General features: G+C 39.2%; 2 protein-coding genes across 4 annotated transcripts in view; both read right to left on the reverse strand.

The window, feature by feature from the left end:
- Positions 1–3,306, reverse strand: part of clic4 (chloride intracellular channel 4) — a 25,801-nt gene extending 22,495 nt beyond the window's left edge. Inside the window, exon 1 of the mRNA XM_016442155.1 lies at positions 2,939–3,306. Coding sequence (XP_016297641.1) covers positions 2,939–3,007 — 69 coding nt within the window. The 5' untranslated portion in view covers positions 3,008–3,306. The remainder of the gene's footprint in view (positions 1–2,938) is intronic.
- A 1,696-nt stretch (positions 3,307–5,002) lies between these two features.
- Positions 5,003–18,433, reverse strand: part of LOC107654869 (serine/arginine repetitive matrix 1) — a 19,946-nt gene continuing 6,515 nt past the window's right edge. Inside the window, exons 3-17 of one of the 3 annotated variants that reach the window (XM_016442157.1) lie at positions 18,146–18,268; positions 14,268–14,438; positions 14,012–14,106; positions 13,420–13,608; positions 12,999–13,190; positions 12,774–12,890; positions 11,999–12,174; positions 11,729–11,809; positions 11,316–11,402; positions 10,988–11,129; positions 9,114–9,206; positions 8,322–9,005; positions 8,055–8,238; positions 7,626–7,802; positions 5,003–5,810 (exon numbers count right to left, since the gene is read on the reverse strand). In XM_016442157.1, the coding sequence (XP_016297643.1) occupies positions 5,700–5,810; positions 7,626–7,802; positions 8,055–8,238; positions 8,322–9,005; positions 9,114–9,206; positions 10,988–11,129; positions 11,316–11,402; positions 11,729–11,809; positions 11,999–12,174; positions 12,774–12,890; positions 12,999–13,190; positions 13,420–13,608; positions 14,012–14,106; positions 14,268–14,438; positions 18,146–18,268 (2,622 nt within the window). In that variant the 3' untranslated portion in view covers positions 5,003–5,699. The remainder of the gene's footprint in view (positions 5,811–7,625; positions 7,803–8,054; positions 8,239–8,321; positions 9,006–9,113; positions 9,207–10,987; positions 11,130–11,315; positions 11,403–11,728; positions 11,810–11,998; positions 12,175–12,773; positions 12,891–12,998; positions 13,191–13,419; positions 13,609–14,011; positions 14,107–14,267; positions 14,439–18,145; positions 18,269–18,433) is intronic. The other 2 variants (XM_016442159.1, XM_016442158.1) reach the window with 2 other exon arrangements.

Genomic DNA, 18,433 nt, shown 5'->3' on the forward strand with positions numbered 1-18,433 from the left:
CGTCCATACAGTGTCATCGTCTGCGCAACTCGAGTATTTCACACGCATAGTGTGAGCACATAAATCATGCTCGACAATCGGAACGTACAGTGTGAGCACATAAATAGTGAGTTTTGACTTTACATCGCATGCAATCTGCTCGTACAGTGCGAGTTGGTACCTTGATGAAATTGCAGTGTATGCCCGGCCTTAGAGAACAGAGGATAAAAAGCCAACTAAGAGAAACACAAAGACTTCTAAACCAGCAAGCACTGATCTGATTCAGCCACACGAGAAGTGTGTTCCGACTCTTTTTGAAATGTACTGTACACCAACACAAGCTGCAGTGTGCTTTACTGCAATCAAAGTAAAAATCTAAATGTCCACGTGGTAAAGATGGCCAGCAGGTGCGGCTGTACAGAGGGAGGGAGGAAGGGAGATGACTGCATTATCAGCCGCCAGCAGGGGCAAGGTTTGCCTGGTTTCTATAGCAACAAAGGGGCTGGTCCTGCTGTGATGTTGTGCAGGAAGAAAAGGTGGTACACACATGCTGTTAATTACGAATGAGAGAGACATAAAACAACAGAAAGGGAGGGAGAGAGGTCACCATTATCTTTCTGCTGCAGTGTGTGCACTTTCAAACATATAAAATTAAACTCCCTTTACCCAGGTGCCATAGAAACGAAACACACAGTGTAAGTGTCACTGCAGCTCATCTGATATCAGCAGCAGACTCTGTCAGTGCTGGAGGAGGGTGACCTGCGGTCTCTCTTCATGCCGTTCCACATCAAAGCCACAACAGCAGAAGAACTGTTTTATTCCTGCTCTTGCACTAATTTTTTATGCTGATTCACTATGTAATGATCAGGCAACACTGCTGTGTGGTCAAGTCGAATCTAAAATCACGACACCAGCAATAAAAGACAATAATTTCCTGACTAACCCATTCATAAAAAAACATCAATTATATCATGTATCAAGCACTTCATACAGTATGACACATTACAGCAATACATTCTTAAAAAAGGGCAAGAGGAAGACAATAGGATGGACACTTTATTGTAAAGACCCCATGAAATAAAAATTTGAGTTTTGTGCATTTTGTGTATTAGCTGGAAGCCATCTAAGTGTTAGTGTACTTATAAACATTGACAAAATTCACTCAAATGCTCTCTAAAGTGATCATATCCTTATATATTATATTTATGGTGTTATAAAAACAAATATTTATTACAACTTTTAAAACATTATTTGATATATTTAATAATAAAATATGTTTCTATATATACACATATATACACTCAGAAACACACACACACACACATACACATATATATATATATGCAACATTTAAAAAAAATCATATATGTATTTCAAAATGTCAATATAATTCAAATATACAGTACAGTAAAAGAATACAGTAAAATAAATGCAATATAGTAAAGAAAACTGCACTCCTCAGATTTCCTGGGGTCTTTAACAATCAATCTGTTAGAAACCAAAGCCCATATTTAAAATCTGAGGCTCATCTAATGTTTTATAGGCTCACTTCACAACTTCCAAAAAGAGCTGACCTATATAAGTGCCTTCTAACGTGATAAACTGCTGTAATGTTCATTGAATTATTAATTACAGACCATTTAATACAGCAGGGGCATCCTTTAATTAAAGGCTCGGGAATCATACACGCCTGGTCAGCATTTTCAAGTCTGAGATCCAAAGTCCTCTGAGCTTTAATGCACTAGTAGTTTAGTAATCATGCGGGTTAGAGATGAGAGCTTGCTGCACACTTCCAAACAGATCTCAGTCCCTAAACATCCACTGTAAGAGCCCCCTCCTCTTTCTGTAACTCCCTCCCCTCCCCTCCTCCACTTCCCTTCTCACCCTCCTTTCAGTCTTTCGGGTGTTTTCCCGCTCTGCCGGGCAGAAGGCCTTTGGAGGGAGAGAAAAGAAGAGAAAAGCAAAGGAAAGAAAGAAAGAGGACAGCAGGGTTCGAGCAGTGGAGAGGAATTCGAATAATTCCAGTTTGATTACTCAAAGATCCAGGGAAGGACCGGATTCCTTCACTTCAGTTTATGTTGGAAATGACTAAGAGTTTAGTCTTAAGAGCCAAACCACCAAAAAATAGATCCTAACACCGTCTCTGGTTACAATAAACACAGACTGATTCCTGTGTGGAGTTAAAATATAAAACTCTGTTATGAAGGCAAAACAATGTTGCGGTAGATAAAGAAACAAAAGACGGGTTCATCCATTCAAAGGATATTAAATACAACGTCCTTTCTTAACAGACATATCCTGAACTCTGGCAGAGCACATTTGGGCTCTTTTTGGCTCGGTTTAATGTAAGTGTGGGTAACTCTGTATCCTGGACCGGACGGATGTCCTGCAGTCGGGATTGGGAACTGCAGATGTGCATTGTTGTCGGTTTCCCATGCAACCTCTCCTTAAACCCGCGTGCTTTGTGCATTTGGCTGAGGGAGTAAACTCTTTCCCGTTATTTTTGTTACATATAATCATACGAATATAAAAGGAGCAGCACATAGTCAGATATTAGGTGATATTGAGAAAACGCCCATCTGACATTCACGTGGACACGGTGTCATCATTCACTCACTGTAAAACACAATGGCTGAATCCAATTTATGACATTGTTTTAGACATATTACGGGTTGAGGTGGTCGCTTTGACTGTGAATAGCTCATGTATCAAGTGAAACCAGAATTATGACTCAAATTACAACAGAAGCCTGTAGTTTGGGAGGTGCAGTGTCAACGTTTAGGTCTCGGTCACCATGCACTTCCATCGCATTTTTTTAACATATATTGAAAGCAAAAGGTGACAAGAGTGTATCGTTCAGTCAAAAATATCGTGTGTGTTCACAAACGAACGTTATTTTGGGAGCGCCATCTCTTTTATCTTTACTTAACGTTAAATGAGTTTTTAGTCAGGCTCTTACCTTCACAAAAAGCTCGATGACGGGTTCGTTATCCCCTTTTACACCGTTCTGAGGTACCGAGAGAGACATCCCGAACTTTTGCCTTTATACGGACGCGTTCGCAACAACAAAACTCGATTTCTTCACCTTGGCACAAAAAGTTTTCCTTTCACGCCTCCCTCTTTCTCGAGCACAACTATCACTCTGCGGCTTTTCCAAGCACAACCGAAATGCAGAGTCCGTTAAAATAAAAAAATTAACGTTTTCTTTCCACGAGGTCCCGCTGCCTAGAAACACATCACTGAAAAAAACTCCGATAGAGTCCGCTATTTCTCCTCCTCTACTGCGCTCTCAGGATGGCGACGAAAGGGGGGAAATCAACTGGAGTATTTAAGGCGGTGATGTCATGCGCAGAACGGAAGAGATCGAGGTCTCTGCAGAGCAAAAGTGGGCGTTTCTGAATTTGTGGGTGTTTTCAAACTGCAGGGTGTTTCTCAATCATGCAATCAAAGTGATTTCCTTTACCTAACCCCACCCCTACACCGATCGTCACTATGACGTCGGCCAATCAGGAAACATGGTCTAAAAACGCCCCGATCTGGTAACGCCCATTACTTTCCTGCAGAGAGAGACCTATTCTTGGAAAGGAACGGGCGCGAGTGGGCCGAACACGTCCTGCGCGCGCAGAATCAGTAGAGCTTCTTGAAATACTACTGCTAATTTGTAGAGAAAGGGTGTTTCTCAATCATGCAATCAAAGTGATTTTCTTTACCTAACCCCACCCCTACACCGATCGTCACTATGACGTCGGCCAATCAGGAAACATGGTCTAAAAACGCCTCGATCTGGTAACGCCCATTACTTTCCTGCAGAGAGAGACCTATTCTTGGAAAGGAACGGGCGCGAGTGGGCCGAACACGTCCTGCGCGCGCAGAATCAGTAGAGCTTCTTGAAATACTACTGCTAATTTGTAGAGAAAAGTTATTTGACTTGCATTATAAGGACAGTACGAGTCATGTTATACGGCTACTAAAAAAAGCATGTAACAGCAAAAAGAAGTCAGTTTCAGTAAGCGAGTTTACCCATAAATATATTTACCCCTAAAGAGATATTTATTCATAAACATATTTAACCTAATAATTGTTAAAATTATAGAATAGTATAGAATATTTTGGCGGAAAACTGGTTCTCTTGGATATTATTTGAAATGTTTTGATTTATCCCAGTGAATCGAATCTTGTGTTCACTGGTCCATTCAGTTTCCTTTTCTGTAAGTTACCATTATACCAGTAGATGGTGGGTAAAATAGCACGATGCAAATGTTAAATAATTGTTCTCTAAACTGAAAAAAAAAAATATATATATATATATATATATTATACTAATCAAACATACATTGTGAGTTTGATTTGGTTAGTCACATTTGTGCACTCATTTGGCTTCTCAGTTCCTTGTAGAAACCCAAAATTAAAAAGAGCAAGTATTACTGTTAAGGCCTTTGTTACTAACAATGATCTTCCAGCACACTGCAGAGAAACGCAGCTGATCCAGAAACAAAGCTCTCCTAGCTTAGTCTGACCTCTAGGGACAGTGATTAAGGCAGACCTCATGTTTATCTCTTAAACACCTATGGTATTCCCACAGCTGCCTGTGGCCAGTTAGGAAGCAGGTGGCACTATAAAATAACAACCAGGGCATAAACAGTGTTGCCTTGGGCTGTTTTTGCAGATCAGTCCTGGTTAACCGCACTACACAATAAGAACTCACTGAGCTTTCATCGGTGACTACACAAGATTTGTCAGGAAGTGTTGCCAAGGCGATGACACAAGATAACACATGTACAGCAGTTGATTATCATGTCATCAGCAGACCTGGGACACCACATGCTTTCCACAGAACCTTCTAGACCACAATGGACGAGTAGACCTATGTAAAACAGCCTGCATCCCAAATGTGATGCATGTAAAGCTGTCTGCATCCAACTATACTGGCTGGGTTTGTGATTGTCACTTTTGTTTACTTTAAAGGGAAACATCAAACTGCAGATGTAAACTGATGCAATTTAAAGGAAAGGATTTGAGACAATTATTTTTTTTCCATTTTAATGTGACTGTTCAAAGCCAGAAATTACTGCAGGGTTCAACAATTTCAAACAACTTAGGTTACAAAAAATATAAAGCAAAAAAAAAGGATGAAAACAGACTTTACTGATTTGTTCTCATGTGCACATTAGAGCTTGAGCACTGCCACGATGCTCAGGTGAACAGAGAGAACAGCTTACTGGATCAGCTCTCTGGGTGTTTTGGTTTATGGATCATGCACACAAGAGGACAAACACACTAGGGTCTGCTGTCCATGCAAACAAAACTCTCGTAAAAAGTCCTGCTGAAGTGAAGAGAGAATCCATGGGCTAACTTGTTCATTATTAACTCAGAACTGCAAATAAGCTTTTCATTTATTTCATCACGACCGTAAAAGCAACACAGGAATTATGAGGGGGGTTGGGGACTAAAAAAAGGTTTGTTTTTGGATAAACAGTTGTTGACCGTATTTAAGGGTGGAAAAGAGGGCAGAATCTGATGAAGAAACTTCAGCTGCTCAATCATTTCCACATCATAAAACTCCTCAGCAATAAACATGCCCCCCAAAAAAAGTCCAAACAAACAAAAGTCTAGGGTGAATTTTAACAATTTGTACATGCTAAGGCTGAACCAACATCAAACATTTAAAATGCAGAGAGTGGAAGAGAAAGAGGGAAATGTGGGATGTGGTGGATATTTCCTCAGGACTGAGATGATGGAGACATCTGGGCCTTCCTCATTGAGCGAAGAGCTTTCTCACGTAGTTGCTTCTCCAGATCATCCAAACTGTCTTCTACTTCACTCTCTGATTCCTTCAGGAAAGGTAGCATTAATTATGTCTGACTCAAGCATATTATTTCACAATATAGACAAGATCTTTTATCTCTAGAGAAGTTCTTCTTGTTAAAGTTGCAGTCAAATGTCTCCAGTCTATATAGACTACCGTTCAAAACTTTAGGGTAAGCAAAGTAAAAGAATTTGATAGTTTTATTCAGCAGGAATGCATTAAAATTGATCAAAAGTGACAGTAAATACATTTCTAAACAAAAGATTTCTGTAACATTTTACAACTCTTTCAAATAAATGCTGTTCTTTCTAACCTTCTGCAAAGAATTGTGAAAAAGTATCACTGTTTCCTTAAAAATTAAGCAACACACCTGATTTCAACATTGATTAAAAATGTTTCTTAAGCACCAAACAAGAATATTAGAATGATTTCTGAATCATGTGACACTGAAGACAGAAGTAACGGCCACTGAAAAATGCCGTCATATGAATAAAATACATTTTTAAATAGATTACAATTTATCTTTTAATATAATTTCACAAAATTACTGTTACTACTGTATATTTGATCAAGTAAATATCCTTGGTGAGCATAAGACACTTTTCAAAAACAAATAGATTAAAAAATAGATAGATAGTAGGGCTGCACGATATATCGAAATTATCGAAATATCGCAAAAGTAAATATCGCAATATGCATATCGCAAGGGCGTGCGATATTTGAATCATCTTAATAATAGGCTACTTAAATCAAAACGTTGCAAAAGGTCAAAGTTTTAGTTCGACGCATATAGCAGAGAATTGCTTGACATTAAAAAGAGTTAAGTGCAATAAGTTGCAGAAACTCTTTGCCGTCTCGTCTTGCTGTCTGACTCACACCTGAAGCGCGTGCACAAGGCAAATCTCGCACAGCATCTCTTCCGTTCTGCCGCACACACGCAAAGCGCGCGCACAGAGAGACGCATTTCAGACAGAGTTGATTCGTCTTTCGCATCTCCTCATGTTTGAACAGACACATACACACAGAATTATGTCAATAGTACCTGTCTCGACGATCATTCTCGTAAACGCAGTCGGTTATGTTTTAAATTAATGTAAACAGCTGAGAAAGAAATCGGATGTTTATCATTATACTGGATCCATGCAGTTGGTTTTAAAGGGACAGCAGCCTATAAATACGTGCTGCTGAATGTCACTAATGTTAATCAAACAACAAAACAGCTATAACAAAGATTAATCTAAATTTAATTCATACAGTGAACACTATGCAGTGTTATTTTACACTTAATTATTAAATTTCTGTACCTGAATACTACTGTTTATATTATCTATGCTTGTAAATTGTGTATTTCTTTTTTTTTTTACTGACTGTTCACTTGCCTTTAATCATGTTTGAACTTTCTCAGACTATAGTTTTTGCTGTGGTATATGAAGAAGTACTTAAAGTGTATGGAAAGCAAAGTTACAATGATATAAAATTAGTGTCATGAATTTTTTTTGTTTGTATGTTCACATTGATGTTAAAATGACATTTACTCATTTGTGACATTAGTTTTTATGTAATGCTAAAACACTGCTGGTCACTTTCAGAAGTTGTAGTGATTCTTTCTTTTCCAAGAAAGAATGTGAAACAAATTGGTTATATAATTTTCATTTTTTAAATATTTTAAAATATAATTGAAATTGATTTTACACACTTTAAGCAATATCGTATCGCATATCGAATATCGCATTTTTTAAACAAGGTATCGCATTTTTCTTCAATATCGCACAGCCCTAATAGATAGATAGATAACCATTTTATATTGACTGTTCATACAGCTTTAAAAGTGTAACTTCACCTTTTTCTGGTCAGAGTCTGGCTCTGCTTCCTGTCCGTGTCCTCCTGCTGCCCCTCCACTCTTTTCTTCTCCACTCTTCTCCTTTTTCTGTTTCTTATGCTTCTTGTGTTTCTTCTCTTTCTTGTGTTTCTTTTCTTTCTTCTTTTTCTTCTTCTTACTACCTTCTGCATCTGAGTTCTACAGAACCAACAAACAGAAAACATTTTGACTTCAAGCAAAATCATTCTATAAAAAGTAGAAACATCATAAATATGATTTTAATACTGTTTTTAATACTTTTGGCAGTAGATTTCCTAAATGAAGCTGTTTCAATAGGATCCATTTATAAAAAATGAACAGCTGAACCAAAAACAAATCTAGTTTTAGAAGCTCTCTGGACTCGAGCAGTCCAGAGCAAGTGAGACTGAGGCTTGGGCAGGTGTGTTGTACCTTGTTAGGTGATGGGCTCGGGGAGACACTGCTGTTCTTTTTGGCAGGTGGAGGTGGAGAACGGCTAGCAGAGCGAGAAGGTGAGACTGAAGCAGGCCGCTTGTGAGCCGTCGGAGCAGGTGGAGGAGAAGCAGATGGTGAACATGAAACCTGCCTCCTTACTGGTTGGGGGCTCTGAGAACCTCTACAAATCGACAGGAATAGATAGTCATTCAGAGATCATCACGTGTGTTACACAAATAGAGGGGGCGCTATCAGAAAACATACCTCTGAGATTTGCGTGGCTCTGGTGTGCGAGAAACCCTGCGAATGGGTCTGGTGCTATGAGACGGGGACGTCTGACGTCTTTGTCTCTGTGGGGATGAACCAGAGGGGCCATATCGAGCTGGAGGACTGGAAGACACTTGAGTGCTATGGGCAGAGGGAGAAGAGCGAATATCTCTGCTCCATTGGACTGCAGGAGGATTTGGAGAGCTTCTACGGTGGCGGGGTGCGGGTGAAGCAGAGGAGGGTGGAGTACGTCTTTTTCCTGGACTACTGCCACGACTTCGTTTCGGGGATCGAGAGGAGCGACGTTTGGCCACAGGAGAGGGCGACCCTCTACGCTTGGCCACGGGTGAGGGAGATCCTCTGCGCTTAGCAACGGGTGAGGGAGATGCTCTGGGTTTGGGCACAGGTGAAGGAGACCCTCTACGCTTAGCAATGGGTGAGGGAGATGCTCTGCGCTTGGCAATGGGTGAAAGGGACACTCTGCGCTTGGACACAGGTGATGGAGATCCTCTGCGTTTGGACACAGGTGAAGGAGACCCTCTACGCTTGGACACAGGGGATGGAGATCTTCTGCGCTTGGGAGGAGACCCTGATGAGCGTCTCTTTTGAGCTGGGGGAGGGGAGGGACTGTATCGGCGCTGGATAGGGGGAGTGAAGCGCCGGTGAGGTGGAGATGGAGATCTGAAACAGGAAGGACAGGAGAAAGGGATTAAGAATGATTCAAGTCAGAGTCTTCACAACCCAAAACCACAAAAAAAAAAACTTTCCAAAAAAACTCTATAACTATACCTGCGTCTTGGGGGAGGAGAGGGTGTCCTTCGGCGGCGAACAGGAGAAGGTGAACGATGTCTGCGGCCAGCAGGTGATGGAGAACGTCTCTTTCTGAAAGAAGAGAGAGAGGGAGTCTAAACTCAATGTTCCACGGTAATAAAGAATCTTTCAGTTGAGAGTGAACAACAGGGCTGGGTATCGATTCTGATTCACAGGGTAAAATTTGATTAAATTTATTTAAGTTCAGTTATAGCCAAGGGCCCTATGATTTCCGCGATGCGGAAAACACGGACAGAATCGCAGAATCCAGCCATTTAAATGGAATTTACTGTATAACGCAGAATGTCACAGAATTTTCCCCATTTTAAATTAATAAATCAAAAGTATGTTAATACACTTATATCAAATGATGATATGGACTAGTGTCTGTGAATATTAAACCGCGAAAAGACTACTTAAATTTGAACCCTGTATGTTCTACATGTCTCTGTGTGAATGAAAGGCGCAGATGCACGGTTTCATTTACTACATGGTTTCCAGCCTCTGTCGCCTCATTATGTTAGGATATGAACACGTGAACTTCATCTCCAGAACTGCTCTGAGTCTCTTCGTGAGCATTTTACCTTTACATTTGAGAATAACCATCGTCATATCATATACACAGAAACTGAAAGGTCTTTACAGCAACCCGTCAAAATAGAAGTTCTCTTTAACTTGAAGAAATTGTGACAGAAATATTTCTGTTGTACATTAGAATGTACATCTCGATAATTATTAAACCTTAATTTTTAAAGAATAAAGATGCACGGTTTCATTTACTACACACATACTGAATTGCGTGTGACGCTCACGGTGTTTCCAGCCTCTGTCGCCTCATTATGTTAGGATATGAACACGTGAACTTCATCTCCAGAACTGCTCTGAGTCTCTTCGTGAGCATTTTACCTTTACATTTGAGAATAACCATCGTCATATCATATACACAGAAACTGAAAGGTCTTTACAGCAACCCGTCAAAATAGAAGTTCTCTTTAACTTGAAGAAATTGTGACAGAAATATTTCTGTTGTACATTAGAATGTACATCTCGATAATTATTAAACCTTAATTTTTAAAGAATAAATCACAATTTTTCTTCCATGTTTTAATGCCTTCATAAAACAATTACAATTTCGTAGGATCCTACAAATGTTTAAAAAATAAAATAAAAAATAAATAAAGAAATAGTTTCCTAAAAAATGATTTGTTATGGCCCATCATAAAAAATGTTTTGTTCAACTTTTAATAAATTGCTGTTAAATTGTGTAAGTGTCATGATTTCAATTAATTAGACATGCTTTTTGATTACAAAATTTAATTTAACCATTAAAATGGAGTCCAGAAAAAATTTTAACAGTAAATAACGGAATCCTGGAAAATTTAAATTGAAAAACAATAAAACGGAATTTGGGAAAAATAAAACTGATTTCATAGGGCCCTAATAGCCTCAGTTTAAAGTTCAAGAGTCTTGTAATTCAGCCAAAAATGAAAAATCTCTCAAAAAATTATTTTTAATGAAACCTAAGCAAAGCAATGAGGTTTGTTTTCACATATAATCTAAAGCACGATTGAGCTTCCGTAAAAAAAAACAATAACGTTTGTTCCTGTGTTTCAAGCAAATCATGGATTACTTCTACAATCTCTATAAGATTGTGTCAATTTAATTGAAAAACACTGGCATTAAATAAGGGACTATAGAAATCAATAGCGAATACATTTTGAGCAATTCGTCTGAAAAATACATTTTTCCCCCATTTTAATCCTAAAGTGAACAACGCATAGTGTAGTGACCTTAGGAGGGTAACCCAATTCAAATGCAAATGTAAAGTACATGCAAATATTATTGATTTTCACCTTGGGGATGCATCTCTGTGCCGTCTCCGTGGTGATGCAGGTGAATGGCTCCGCCGCCTTCTGATTTCTCCATTCCTGGCACCTGCCCCCCTATTCTGTCTCCTTGAACCTTCATCTTCAGAGGAAGAGGATGAACCAGAGTCTGTAAGCAAACAAAAACAAAACAAAAAAACATGGTTATCAGTTCTAAATCAAACATCTACTAGAATAAATTTTCCACAACCAAAATGATTCATTATTGCAAGCACAGGTGTGAGAGGAAGAGAGAGAGAGAAGGGAAGTGAGGACAAACGTGTGTGTGATGGAGCATAAAAAAAATGGTGGTAACCTGAAGAGGACTGCTGATTCTGTCTGCGATACTGACGTCGCTGCTGGACAGAATCTGCTGTTGACCCTTTGCCCACCTTCTCCTCCTCTGAAATGCAAAGCAGTGGAGTCCTTCAGTGCCCAAGAAACAGCCATGTGCCCACCATCACACACCCATGATGTGCAAAAACATACAGCCACACACACACACACACACATAACATGCACCCTCCCCTCATTGTTTTAATGAATAGAAGAGACTCATGAGCTGCAGAATCCATAACATCAGTTCATCATGTTATTTCAACACTCTTCTTGTGCAACAACTATTAAAGTATATCAAAATGCCAGCCAGACAGGGTTCTGTCTACAAGTCTTGCATATGTAAACCTTTCTGACATGTACACAAACGCATGTTAAAGAGCCAAATCTCACCGGACTCGGATGCATCAGACCGTCTGGGTTTAGGAGAAGGAGAGCGAGAGTCGTTTCTTCCACCAGGCCTGTGCTTCACAGCTGAAATTTTTAGATGCGCTACAATCAGAATCATTTCACTGCTTAATATCCAACAAGCAACACGGCACTGATAAAGAACCATTTTTGACTTCCATAAAAAAACAACTATAATCTGAAGTAAATTTATTTTTAAATCATCTTTAAATAATTTCAAAATGCATATAACAAAACTTATTTTAAAAATGCAACCTGAAGGGCTGTTGCCTGGTCCTGAAGGACTACGACATCGTCTTCTGGAAGGGCTGGAGGGGTCAGAGCGACGTGGAAGTTTTCTGGGCGGGGTAGCTGATCCACGTTTCCCTGCTCTCTTATGGGGTGAATGAGAGGATGAACTACCGGAGGAGGACCGGGAGCGAGAGCGCCGCCTGTTAGACAAACAAGTTTAGGTAAACACAACAGTTGACCTAACTTCTAGCAGTTCATGTGAAGACAGACTGCATGTGTATAAAGTTGAGTAAAAGACATGAGAACATTTAGAAAACTCAATGTCACATCATTGTGGCTTTACACCACCGTTTAAAGGTTTCAATGTTTTTGGAAGGCTTATGCTCACCCATCGTGGATTTATTTGATCAAAAATACAGTAAAAACAGTGATATTATGAAATACAATTAAAAATTAGTTTTCATTTATATATTTTGAAATGTTATTTATTCCTGTGATGGAAAAAATGAATTTTCAGCACCCATTACTCCAGTCTTTATTGTCACACGATCTTTCAGAAATCATTCTAATATGCTGATTTGGTGCTCAAGAAACATTTATTAGAATCAAGCTGTGCTGCTTAATATTTTTGTGGAAACAGTGATGCATTTTTCAGCATTCTTTGATTAATAGAAAGTTTCAAAGAACAGCATTTATTTGCAATATTAACTTTTGTAACATTATAAGTCTTAAATATCAATTTAATGCATCCTAGCTGAATAAAAGTACTATTTTTATAAAAAAATAAAAAAATACTGACCTGCGGACAGGTGAACGGCTACGTCTATGCCTAGAGGGTGGTTGCCGTCTAGGAGGGCTCCTACGTCTTGGAGAGATTCGCCTCCTGGGACTAATTCTGCGACGAGGAGAGAACGACCTAGAGGCAGAGACATTAGCTTAACTCCTAGTTCAATCACATTAGCAGATAAACAAAAGGATCTAGGATAAGAAATCACATGGCTTCACCATCAAAGACAAGACTAACCTAGAGCGGGATCGAGGTCGTCTACGAGAACGAGGTGAACGAGAGCGGTGGCGTGGGCGATCTCTACGTCCATCCTTCTCTCTGTCCCTGTCTCTGGGTTTGGGCCTGTCTTCCGATTTGGATGTTTTATCTGGAGATGACTCTTTCACAGTCTCAGACACCGAGTCTGGCTTCATGTCAACCACAAGATCACTAACAGGTAGAATGGGGGAAAAAATGTCAGTCTAAAAATCCATCCTGCGGAAAGGCAATTTTTTATTTTACTATTTTCAGTAAAATAAAGTCACTCATTGAGGCCCAACATGGAACTTACAAAAATTAACATTTCCGATTTATATGCAAAGTCCTTTTATTGTCAAAGGCAGCTTGAAGGACTAATATATTAGGATGCCATAATGCAATGTCAGGTTTCCACAGTTACCTAGTAGAGGAAGCCTCCTGAACGAGCGGCTCCGGTTTGGAGCTCTCTGATTGGTCCGGTTCTTGCTTTGGTTCTTCTTTATGATTGGGCGGACTGGAAGATGGCAAGGCAGCCGGGCTCGGTTTTCGGCGAGGAGATCGAGAGGGACTGGACTTACGGTCACGCTTCACAGGAGAGCGGGACTTCCTCCTGGGAACAAAAGTGAACCGGAAAAAAAAAGCAGTTAAGCACAAGGCCAATTTACAACATCCTTTATTTACACTGTCAAATGTGCTAAATCCATTTGTTAAAGTCACCAAGAAAATTAAAATTGACAAGTTTATAACTTATTTTCAAATGTAATATTTTTAATGGAATATTGCAGTTTCTTATAGATGACTTATCTGTGTGCATTTTTTTTTTAATTCATGTGTTCTCATAATCTTTAATAAAAACTTAGAACAGGTTGCAGCAATTAGCAAATGAGTGGATTGTTGTCAATTCCAGATGGACAAAACCATCTAGGTAGTCTCAACCTACTTTTTTGAATGTTCAAGAAGCCATTTCACTCAGTTTCATGCTGACTGACAGCAAAAAGAAACCCAAAACCAACCTTTTAGGGCTTTTTGACTGAGCTCTTTCTTTGCTCTCCTTCTCTCTTTTATCTTCATCTATTTTTTTCAGAGAGGCAAGTTTCTCCTGTTCGATCTGAACATCAAAGAGAAGAAAAACTGTTAAACACTCAACTTGTAGTTTACAAACATGTTGTACACATACAATCATACAACACACAACCACATAAACCCAATCAAACTCCAACCAATAAAACTAAATCACAATCAGTATGCAAATTCTTTGCTCTCCATCACCTGTCTCTGTTTGATCTCCTCTTTCTTCTGCTCCAGGAAGGCAGATGGAATACCGGCGATGTTCTCCTGGGCACTCAGCAACAGCGGCCAGAGGTCCTTCATGAACTCTCGAGCGTTCTTCCCATTCAGAAACCCGGTCAAATTAATCTGCATCATCTTTCCATCTGGATTCTGCAACAAAAACAGCAGAGAGGAAGAAAGAGGGGAGGAAACCAAGCAGTTAATACCAACACAGAACCAGAGTGCTGAGCTCTGAAAGTCTACCTACACCTTCCCTTCCTGAACATAAGTAAACAGCTGCTTTTCCTCAAGAGCCCAGTACCAGTGGGCCTCAAAAATGTCTCTAAAACCAACAGCCACACCTGAATGTTATTTTTACTAATAAACCAATTGTATAAAAGGAACAAAAGCACTTCTAAAATGAATAAACTGCCTTTGAGCATGCATTACATGTTTACATGTTATCATCTAAACTGAGATGTACCCTCCCAGTTCACATCCCCTCGTCAAGGAGCAATAAGACCCTCCCCAACCACTAGGGCTGTCTCTTCCTGTGCAATATCAAACTCCTGAGAGATAGAAACATTACAGTCCACAAACAGAGTGCATCAAAACCCCACAAAGCAAGAACAGTCCTGTTGTCTTCAGTGTGAGTGGCGCAGGCTCTGTGGGCTGGGGGGGCGGAGAAAGGCGCTCCATTGGCTGGCCTCCGCCTCACTACTGCATCACACTCAATCACCTTGAGTTTAATGCTATATCATTTATCTAAATTGCAAGAGACGAACAAGCAATAATGAGTACACAAGGCATGGAAAACTCTTTATTTACAACAAATGAAGAGGAAAATAATCCTATGAGATCCATGTGCTAAAACGGGTGCTGAGTCACGCTCCTGAAGATGTACTTCACACCAGAGTTTAGTCATAAGAATAGGGTTGGACCTGAATTTTGCAATGAAGTAGATCTCCAAGAGCAGGACTGAGCACCGGTGTCCTAAAATGATTTAAACGAATGTTTCTGGTTCAATACAGGTTAAGCTCCAATGACAGCATCTGAAGAATAATTGAATTTTTTTTTTTACACCAAGGACCCAAAATTATGATTCGTTTGCACCCTTCAGCATTATATTTTCATTCATATTGACCCAATTAGACTGTTTGAAAAAAAGTGTCATCTTTCCATCTGGATTCTGCAACAAAAACAGCAGAGAGGAAGAAAGAGGGGAGGAAACCAAGCAGTTAATACCAACACAGAACCAGAGTGCTGAGCTCTGAAAGTCTACCTACACCTTCCCTTCCTGAACATAAGTAAACAGCTGCTTTTCCTCAAGAGCCCAGTACCAGTGGGCCTCAAAAATGTCTCTAAAACCAACAGCCACAGCTGAATGTAATTTTTACTAATAAACCAATTGTATAAAGGCAACAAAAAACACTTCTAAAATGAATAAACTGCCTTTGAGCATGCATTACATGTTTACATGTTATCATCTAAACTGAGATGTACCCTCCCAGTTCACATCCCCTCGTCAAGGAGCAATAAGACCCTCCCCAACCACTAGGGCTGTCTCTTCCTGTGCAATATCAAACTCCTGAGAGATAGAAACATTACAGTCCACAAACAGAGTGCATCAAAACCCCACAAAGCAAGAACAGTCCTGTTGTCTTCAGTGTGAGTGGCGCAGGCTCTGTGGGCTGGGGGGGCGGAGAAAGGCGCTCCATTGGCTGGCCTCCGCCTCACTACTGCATCACACTCAATCACCTTGAGTTTAATGCTATATCATTTATCTAAATTGCAAGAGACGAACAAGCAATAATGAGTACACAAGGCATGGAAAACTCTTTATTTACAACAAATGAAGAGGAAAATAATCCTATGAGATCCATGTGCTAAAACAGGTGCTGAGTCACGCTCCTGAAGACGTACTTCACACCAGAGTTTAGTCATAAGAATAGGGTTGGACCTGAATTTTGCAATGAAGTAGATCTCCAAGAGCAGGACTGAGCACCGGTGTCCTAAAATGATTTAAACGAATGTTTCTGGTTCAATACAGGTTAAGCTCCAATGACAGCATCTGAAGAATAATTGAATTTTTTTTTTTACACCAAGGACCCAAAATTATGATTCGTTTGCACCCTTCAGCATTATATTTTCATTCATATTGACCCAATTAGACTGTTTGAAAAAAAGTGTGTTTATAAAAGAGAACATGTTTACAAAAGCATTTTTTATTCTCTATACCATCACTGTACTGAAACCAAGCAAATTACTACAAATATATAATTTATCTAATAATAAAAGTTAAAAATTTACTTGTTTTAGGAGTATTTTATTTCTACCCAGTATTAAAGAAACAAATTAAACAGAAGAGGAACATTTTTACTTCTATTCAAATGTATTTCTATAGCAATTTCAACCATTTTTATATACATATATATCTGTAAACCCTAGAACAGTGGTTCTCAACACTTGACTCACTGTCTAAAGGCCTACCCATATTGGTTGAGATATTTCCACTGGTATTTCTGCTGTAACTATGACAATGCTGCTTCTTGTCAAACGTTTGAGCGTTTATATATTCAATTAATTAAAGATGATTCATTTTGTGATTCTATAAGATGTCAAATTCAAAATGTTTTTCTTAAAAAAATTATTGGAGGACAGATTTCAGTTTACGGAGCGATTTTTATTTTTAATATAATTAAATAATTAAATCATCCAGTGTCCCCCGTGGCAGTTTGCTGAGGCCCCGATCCTTTTTGAGAAGATTTGCCCTAAAAGCAAAGTAAAGGATGACTTAATTATTCTTTGAGGAACCTGATATTACTCCACAAATGCTGTTGATCAAACATATCCTGTACTGATCCTGAAGCATTGCTTTAAGATATTGTATGGCTATGACTTTAAAAAAAACTGAAAGCACCTCTTTATTTCTGAGAATAAGGAAAAACCTTTATGTATCATTAATAGGAGCAAATACCTCTCTGGAATCCCAGTGAAAGTTTCCTGAAAATCAAATCTTTAGAGACTAAAACAGTGACTAATAAACAGAGCTTAGCTAAACGCAAAAATGGCACGTGTCTCTCGTTCTTTTTTTGTTTTATATTGCGCAAATGCACAATCATACAAGAAACCAATGTATTGTTTAATAACTGATAGTAGAGCTAGTCACTGAGACTAAGAATAACACCACGTATTGACTAATAAATTCCATTTAAATAAAAATTATTTAACCAAAGTCGTGCTGCGCTATCATCTCACATGCAATGTTCTGTTCTTCTTTTTAATCTTTAATGGTTGTATGTCAGTTTGGTAATAAAAAAAAATGGTAATCAGGCCTTTGTGTTTAAGATGTACTGCTAAACTTTGACTCTGAAACAGAAAGGCACGAATGATAAAGCTGAAATGACTACCACTGGCACAATGTCAAGCCCTGCTTATAACTCACCTCAAAAAATAAAGCTCATCATCAAGGGAGAGTTGGATTCAGAGAGACTTTGGGCTCAGGTGAGATCTAATTAGGAGTTGGTGCTATACTTCAGATGCAAGGAATAAGATCCATATTGGTTCAGGCCTTTTAAATCATAAATCACATCAACATTAGAACATTGCTGTTCAGAAGGAACGGTGTCACAAATCATATCTTCAGAGAGAGAATATCATTTTTACCCGCTTTTCTGTCTTTTTAAAACCAGACAGACACTTAAAGACTGTGATGTTAGATGTTTTCTGCTGTTACATCTACACATGGCAAATGTTTCAAATAACTGTCAGCACTGATCTGCAAACCTTCTCTCATCCTCCCAAAGAACAAAACACATCAAATATAGAACTGCAGCATGTGTGAAAAGACAACGGAAAAGAGCAAAGCGGGCGTCTACCTTTTCGTCCAGCTGGTTGAAGACAAATTCGATGACGACATCATCCTCAAAGCCAAGGATCTCTGTCACACGCTGGGTTATCCAGGGCTTCACGACTTCCAGGTTGACCTTGGTCATGTCCACCTAATAACGAATCAGAAAACAATCATGAACAACACAGGGAATAAAACCTTATGTTGGTATCAGAGATGTAGCTCGGGATTGGTTTATTTCTTATTTGTCGAATAGGTCTTTTTCCGTAGTGCTTGGAGATGCCTCCTCTTATCGTGCTCCTTTATTTTGTGGTGT

This window comes from Sinocyclocheilus anshuiensis, unplaced genomic scaffold (genome assembly GCF_001515605.1).
Source record: "Sinocyclocheilus anshuiensis isolate Anshui unplaced genomic scaffold, SAMN03320099.WGS_v1.1 scaffold335, whole genome shotgun sequence".
Lineage (NCBI taxonomy): Eukaryota > Metazoa > Chordata > Actinopteri > Cypriniformes > Cyprinidae > Sinocyclocheilus > Sinocyclocheilus anshuiensis.